This window comes from Hypanus sabinus, chromosome 22 (genome assembly GCF_030144855.1).
Source record: "Hypanus sabinus isolate sHypSab1 chromosome 22, sHypSab1.hap1, whole genome shotgun sequence".
NCBI classification, from domain to species: domain Eukaryota; kingdom Metazoa; phylum Chordata; class Chondrichthyes; order Myliobatiformes; family Dasyatidae; genus Hypanus; species Hypanus sabinus.
Window position 1 is genome coordinate 37,229,813 of NC_082727.1, and position 8,338 is coordinate 37,238,150.

General features: G+C 36.5%; 1 protein-coding gene across 1 annotated transcript; it reads left to right on the forward strand.

The window, feature by feature from the left end:
• Window positions 1–674: 674 nt before the first annotated feature.
• LOC132379528 (interferon-induced protein with tetratricopeptide repeats 5-like) lies at window positions 675–7,755 on the forward strand. Its single transcript, XM_059947511.1, has one exon. It carries the CDS (start codon window positions 1,515–1,517, stop codon window positions 3,474–3,476), a length of 1,962 nt encoding a protein of 653 aa, XP_059803494.1. The 5' UTR covers window positions 675–1,514; the 3' UTR covers window positions 3,477–7,755.
• Window positions 7,756–8,338: the final 583 nt, after the last annotated feature.

Genomic DNA, 8,338 nt, shown 5'->3' on the forward strand with positions numbered 1-8,338 from the left:
TGATATGGGTCTCCTGTGCAAAGATAACATTAGCGTTCAGTCTATGGAATACTTTAAATACTTTTTTACGTTTAATCGGATGATTTAAACCATTAGTATTCCAGGAGATAAAGTTAACAGATTTATCCATCATACTAATATTAGTTGTGTGTATCAAAAAAGGTTAAAAAGACACATAACCCACAATTCAGGAAGGAGGAAAATTGATTCAGGAGCAACCGGAGAACATGACACCTCAACAATATTAATAATTTAAAGTCAGCCCATAAACTAAAAGCAAAAAAATAAAGAGCAAAAGCGTGAAAAAAGATCCCTACCCCCTCCCCCCACCCTTCGAAAAAAAGCCAAGCGGCAAGCGCATAATCTAATACTAACATTACCCCCATTTCAAGATGGCAGCTCTATAACAAGATTAAAAGAAAACTATATAACACCCAGATTAAGATATAGAGTTGCAAAAAGAAAATATATATCAATCAGAATAAAAAAAACTAATATAATAAAACAAACAATCATTAATAAAAAAAGTATAAACATCAAAATTTGAAAGTGTAATATACCTTTAAAAAAAATCCCGTGTTCAAATACAAGATGACGTTTCAAAAGCAAAGACTTATGGGAAGAAGAAACGCCATTTTGAAAAAGCCATATTACTAAATACAAATGTGAGTTCAGCAATCTGTTAAAAGACAAAATAAGATTAAAAAAAAGGGATGTAATAAACAGTGCAATATATATTAAAAAAAAGACCAAAAATCCAAAACATTCGTCCCATTTCTGAGTACAGGCAAACAAATAAATGCTTACAAAAAACAGAATCTTACGGGAAAAAGAAACGACATCTTAAAAAAAAGTAAATCATTATTGCAAAATATAGACGTATATAACCAAAACAGAAAGAAAAAAAAAGAAGATATTATAAAAATTAAAAGGAACATCTATAAACAATGATGATAGTAAAAAAAACCAGACCCGTAGATCAAAATAAGAAGTTATAACCCAGCTTCATAGGTTAAAACTTAAAATAGAAAGATATCCTCTCTCCGAAAAATCTTCCACATAACACATAGTTCAAGTTGCAGTAGAAGATCGAAATTCTTCAGCAAATTTCTTCGCTTCTTCCGGAGTGTTAAAAATTTGCTGACTGTTGTCGTTCAGCGTAATTCTAAGCTTCGCTGGATACATTAAAGCTTGTTTAAGTCCAATCGAGTAAATCTCTGCCATCACTGGTTTAAAAGCGATTCTGGCTCTCATAACCTCATAAGAATAATCCTCAACAATTCAAAATTTGAAGTTATTGTAGGAAATCATACCTTTTTTACGAGCTAATCGAATTAAAAGCTGGTGGATTTTCAAGATGGCGACGTAAACATCTGCCTTTTAGGCGCTCTTCACTTTTTTAACTATAATCACCCTTTAATCAAATCTTTTCGAATTTAATCAAATGAGTTGATATTTTCGATTGACTTTTTTTTCCCTAAAACTATATTTGATCTAACTTTGTCGAACTTAAAATGGCTACAAGTAAGAAATCGTCTAAGGAGCCTTTATCTATCGATGCAATTTCTAATCTTCTGGACACTAAACTTGCAAGTTTGGAAAGCAAGATGGAAAGTAAAATGGCAAGTTTGGAAAGTAAAATGGCAAGTTTGGAAAACAAGCTTACCACGAAAATGTCTGAACTTGAAGGAGTTGTTAGATCGCTTGATACTAAGCTTCAGTCGCAGGCATTGGATATTCAGCGGCATGAAGATAAGTTGGAGACTCTTGAAAAATTAATTGTTGAAAAAGTACGTACAATTGAAGTGTTGGATAAGAAGGTACAATCGACTCTTAAAACTGTAGATCAGTACAAGTTTAAAATTACTGATCTCGAAAATCGATCTCGCAGACAGAATTTGCGAATTATCGGGTTTCCCGAAAGAGTTGAGTCCGGTGATTTAACTGAATTTTTCTCTAAATTACTGTGGGAAATTTTCGGTGATGAAGGTTTGCAAACTAAACCTGTTATTGACCGTGCTCACAGAGTTGCGAGGTTTTCGTCTACGACTGATAAACCACGAGCGGTGATTGTTCGCCTTCATTATCCTCGTGAGAAAGAGCTTTTAATTCGATTAGCTCATAAAAAAGGTATGATTTCTTACCAAGTCAGGTCCTACAACCAACTTGCTTTTGTGAATGGCTTGCAAGGTAACTATATAGAAGCGATTCATAACTTGGAGGAAGCTGAGAAGATTCTGAGAGAGAACTACAAAGTTGATTTTGAAAGAAGAAGCATCATCACCTATGGAAACTTTGCCTGGGTGCATTACCACATGGGACATCTGACAGAGGCCCAGTCCTATCTCAACAAGTTGGAGATGATCTGTAAACCGCTCAGTGATGGCCCTCCCTACTCAGCAATGATACCCGAGGTGTACGGGGAGAAGGGATGGTCATTGCTGAGGTCTGCTGCTGAATACTATGAGGAGGCAAAGGAATGTTTTGGGAAGGGTCTGGAAGAAGATCCTGATAATGAGCAATGGAGCATGGGATATGCCACTGTACTGTTTCAGTTGGAAGCAATTTCTGGAACCAAAGAGAATCGTGAACGGAGACGGTCTGTACTGCATTTGCGTCGTGTACTGGAATTTGATCCAGATAACTCCGTGGCTATGGTTCTGTTGGCGCTAAAACTGCAAGAGTTCAAGCAAAAAATTGAAGCCAATAAATTAGTTGAACAAGCATTGCAGAAAACAACTGATTTTCCAAAAGTTCTTCGATATGCTGCAAAATTTTACCGAAAAGAGCAAGCTGTGGAAAAAGCAATTGAGTTGTTGAAGAAAGCTTTAGGAATCTCTCCACATGCTAGCATCTTGCATGACCAACTAGGTACGTGTTACAAAACCAAATTGCTTGAACTGCTCAGCAATCCATTATGTGATGATCCCCAAACTCCAGAATTTCAACAAAAAACTGAGTTGCTTAGTCAATGCAAATATCACTTTGCAAAGGCATCTGAACACCGTCCAAGGTCAAGTATTAAGTCACAACTGGATTTAGCAGACACCTGTGCAAAAATGGATGAATATTCTAAGGCAAAGAAGATCTACAGTGATCTCCAGAAACTAGAAAATATTCATCCAGAAAATATGCAGAAGATATGTTTATATGCTGGGAAATTTGAACTGCACTGCAGAAAATCTGAATCTGATGCCATCAGACCATTCCTGAAAGGACTGGAAATTGAAAATGACACGAAGGAACGCAAGCTATGTCATATGAATTTGGAGAGGTGGGCAGACAGGCAACTTTGCAAGGAGCCAACTAATAGTAAGGCCCTTGGAATCAAAGGGTTACTGTATCAGCTGAATGGGAACAGGGCTCAAGCGATTGAATATTTTGAGAAGGCCTTGGAGTATGACCATGATAATGAGGAATATCTGAGTGCTCTTTGTGAACTACGTCTTTCCATCAAGGGAAAAATTGATGCTTGAAAGAAACAATGATTTTTTTTCTAAATTGAGGAACAATAATATATTCTGCCTGCTTCAGCGTTAAATGGGAAATTTGCTCTGAAGTGTGTAATTTTCAGACAATAGATTTATTGCATTCTTTATCTTGTGCCTTCATGAATAGTAACACCAGAAGTACACTGAAAAATAGCATCTATAGACCATTATATGAGGACGGAATCAAAGATGGATCTGTGGAAATTAGACCAACAGGAGCCAAAAGGCAAAAAAACTCTATGGGAATCCTGTCATGTTCTTTCTAGATCTCCAATGTCAATTAATCATCAGTTACGTTTACTTTTAATTTATTACTTGCATTGTGCTAAATAGATGTGACTTTTGCAGAATGATTTTTGGAACATGACATAATTCTCAAGACCATTTCAACCCACCCTCTCCCCCTCCCCCGCCCAGTGGACATGGATAGGAATTACCCTCATTGCCTCAAGCACATCAACATTAAATTCTTAGTAACATGGCTGACAACACCCAAGAAAGTCAAACTAGTGGGATTTTAAATGATGATATGGGCTAAAGAGGGAATGGAGGTATCTACCGGAGGCTGAATTCCTCACAGACAGAGACAATATGTCTTGGGTCTCTGATTCAATGAGTTCATAAAAGCACCCTAGGTGTAAAACAGATGATGTAAGGGTCAAGCACTTGACTGGCCCACTCTTGTTGGAGCATTCATATCTGATGAAGTAAACTGAATGCATGATGACAGCTTGGTACTCATACGGATACCGCAGTTTAAATGAGGATATGGATTAATATAGAACTGGACTTGACATGATCCCCAGATCTCTGGCTCCTTCTGGCCCCCGATGCAAGCCTAGGTTATGTATTCCTGGACTAGAGTAAAGCAGCTGGGTCTCAGATACACAGTGGAAGAGTTATTGGATTTGAAGTCTGATCTGCAGCTGTAGTTTCCACAGCTCCTCCAGATCATTATGCACTTCCAACTGCTGGTTCATACCAGCTGTTTCACAGATAGATGTGGATCTCCTTAAAGATTTTGTTTCTTAACTGTCGATGTAAGACCACCTGCCTAGTAGCTCCATTGTCTTCCCATGAGAGCATGCTAATACTCCCCTTGGCCCTGATCGTTTATCCTCTTTCTTCATATATTCTGCACCTTCTATCTGGTGATATCCTTCTTGATCCTCCAACTTTTTTTAACTACACACAGTGCAGGAAGAAATGATGACACATAAATAAAGATAGTGATTTGAAATACTTGCATTCAATATTTAGAATTCTGGCTGAATTTCCAAATCGACACGTGAATCAACCACTTGGTGCCTACTTAAAACAAGGCTTACATAATGCTTATTATAGATTTTTTAAATCTCTTCCATAACAGAGAAGCAACTTCTATAACTTTGTCCAATTGATTGTAAAAATTTTAATATCCCATCTGTAGCAGTTACTCCCTTCTCATCTAAATCCAAAATTATTTGAACATAAATCTGTAATGCTACTGATAATTATACTTCACTGAAAGCAAAAATGGCCAGATGATTAGCATAGCATAGTATATAGCCTATTTTCCCTTAGATACTCACTAATGTGCCCCAAAGGTTTACCTCACCAATCAAGCCCCCAGCACTTTCTGTGTGTGGCATCCAATCCCCATAGAGTCTTTTTTCCTCTCTCTCTCTCTCTCTCTCTCTCTCTCTCTCTCTCTCTCTTTCTCCTCCCCCTCCTCCCCCCCCCCCCTCCATATTGGTTGGAGTGGTCCTAAACATGGGGCAAAAATCCTTCATGTTTTTCTTTCCTTTCTGGAGATCCCTTTATACAATTGCCTTGCTCTTCATAGTCCATGACACGATAAGGACAATAAACTCAAGCATACATCTAAATTTCCACTGTCCAATTACAGATGTGTCACACAGCTCCCTTTAGCATATATTGAAGCAGTAACAGTGCATCTGCCATTGTAGAAGACTAGCTCAGTACTAGTAACACACACAAAATGCTGGAGAAACTCAGCTGGTCAGGCAGCATCTGTTGAAATTAATAAACAATCACACAAAGAACATAACATCGTTCCGGACCCATTCTCAGCACACTAGCTGTGAGGTATTCAGCCTCAGCTAGATACCTTCATCCCCTCTTTACTCATACTAACAGAAATAAAAACATGCTAGAATCTTACTTAGATCCTCTGTCTCTGTGCCTGCCCAAGCCTGTTGAGCCAAAGCCTGACTACTCTAACGCTGACCCACTCGGGTTTAAGATGGAGCTACTGAAGGCATGCAACAACGCACTGGTCATTTGAAAGGCAAGAAATTCGACTATAAACATTACTTATAACACTTTTGAAAAAAGTAAATTGTGGTAAACTATCACCACAAACAATAATGAGGCGAGTGAAGGTGAAGCAAATTTGAGAGATGATCAACACTGGTGTGCTGCAAAGTCAATGCAGGTGGAGCTGGAGTGAGCAAATCAGAGGCAGAGGAGTTCTGATGCCCGTCCAACAAACCCAGGTGCAAGCTTCAATGGCTCTAAATGCCGAGTCGATTTGGTGAGGTTGAGAATGGCTTCTTCGACAGTGAAATCTAGGCCCAAAGTGAATTGTTGTGGCTTGGCGGCCCAGTGATTTGCCATAGCAGAGCCCAGGTCCTAATGCAAGGTACAAGCTGCTGTTTGGACAATTTTAATATCGGCCCAGATAAACTGGGAAGAAGGGGTTTCATGAGTTGGGTTGATTTCACTCGCTCTTTCCATGACGCTGAAGCTGTGAGACTGCCCCCTGGCTGCTGTGCTTTGCGGCTAGTTGCCCCACTAACATGATGAACTGATACCAAAGCCTTGGGCCTACTTTGGGCTGCTCTAGGGATTTGGATCTGAGGACTCAATTTGGTTCGGAATGCTGTTGCTCAGTTCATTTGTTTGCATGATTTGTGTTTTTCTTTCCTCTTTCTTTGCGAATTGGGGAGTGATCTTTATTTTTTTTTATTGGGGTTTTTTGGGTTTTCAGTTTCGCAGCTGCCTGTAAGTAGACAAAGCTCAAGGATGTATAATTTGTACATTCTTTGATAATAAATGTACTTTGAAGCATAAATAGGATTAATCATAAGATTAATTTTAGTTTCTTTTTTGGTATTTTTTTCCCATTACGGAGCTCCGGAGCATGCATATTTTGTGTATGGTTGTACTTATCACTGCCGGTTTTGGTTAACCTGCACTGGTATGCGTTTATTTATATATTAAGTAAAATTTAAAAAATTTTGATGGCAATTAAACAGATAAATGTTATAAGTTGGAACATACATGGTTGGAATCATCCTATTAAGAGAAGAAAGACTTTTAAAATTATTAATCGATTCCAACCCAATATAATTTTTGTTCAAGGAACACATATCAAAATGGGCAATCAAAATAGATTTTTAAAAATGTTAAAGGGCCTTCAATTTCACGCTACTTGCCAAAATAAAACAAAGGGAGTATCTATTTTTATTAAATCTAATATTTCTTTTATCCAAGAAGATATTGTGTCAGATATTAATGGTAGATTTTTAATTGTAAAGGAACAATTTGTAATAGAAAAATTGTTCTGGTTAACCTATATGGAACTACTATAGATGATCCTTTTTTAAAAATGTATTTGCTTTATTGCTGGACTTAAATAATTATATGTTGTTAATGGGTGATGATTTTTAACTTGTTTAAATCCTTTGATTGACAAGATTTCAACCAATCAGTGGCTTCCGAGTTGTTCTGCATCACTTATTAACTATTTTCTAATTGATCTTGGCCTGGTTGAAATTTGCAGACATTTACATCCTAATGATAGAGATTATTCTTTTTTGCACACGTTCACAAAAAATATTCAAGAATCGATTACTTTATAGTTGATCATCGACTTTTGGCCAAAGTCCAGAAATGTGAATATGATGCTATAGCTCTTTCGGATCATGCACTTTTAACTTTAGCTTTTGAATTGAATGATGTCGTTATTGCAAATTTGCCCTGGCATTTTCCAGAACATTTATTACAAAGTCCACACTTTGTCAAATTTATTGAGACTCATATAAATGATTTTTTTTTCTTTTTAACAACACGGGAGATGTATTGAAACTGATTATTTGGGACACATTTAAAGCATATTTGCACAGTCAGATAATTTCCTATTCAGCTAAGCTTAAGAAACAGACAAAAGCAGAGTTAGAAAAGATTTCTAAACAAATTAAAGACTTGCATAATATTTATGCAATCTCTTCTAATATTGATTTATTTAAACAAATAGTTGAACTCCAATCACAATATAATGTATTATTAACTTATCCTATTGAAAATGATTTGCTTAAATTGAAAAGTCAATTTTATGTGTTTGGAGTTAAAAATAATAAGCTATTAGCATCTCAATTAAAAGTTGCTAGAGCTAAATTTTAAAAATTCATAAAAATTCATAAGGGAGATGGTAGTTTAGCATGCAATTTTGAAGATATCAATAAAAATTTTCAAGACTTTTATATGGAACTTTATAAATCTCAGTTTCCAGCTGATTCTTCTAAAATGAAAGCCTTTTTACAAAAGATCGATTTTCCTCAAATTTCTGTTGAAGATCAACAAGCTCTTGATGCTCCTATTGCTGAAACTGTAATTCATTTGACAGAGTTGAATGGAAATACTTATTTAACGTTTTAGAGAAATTTGGCTTTGGTATTAACTTTAATAAGTGGATTAGAATGATATATAAAAGCCCTATTGCTACTGTTATTACTAATAATTGCAGATCTTTTTATCGGCTTTCACGGGGTACGAGACAAGGATGTCCATTAAGTCCTTTGTTATTTAATTTGGTGTTGGAATCCTTGGCTATTGCACTTCAT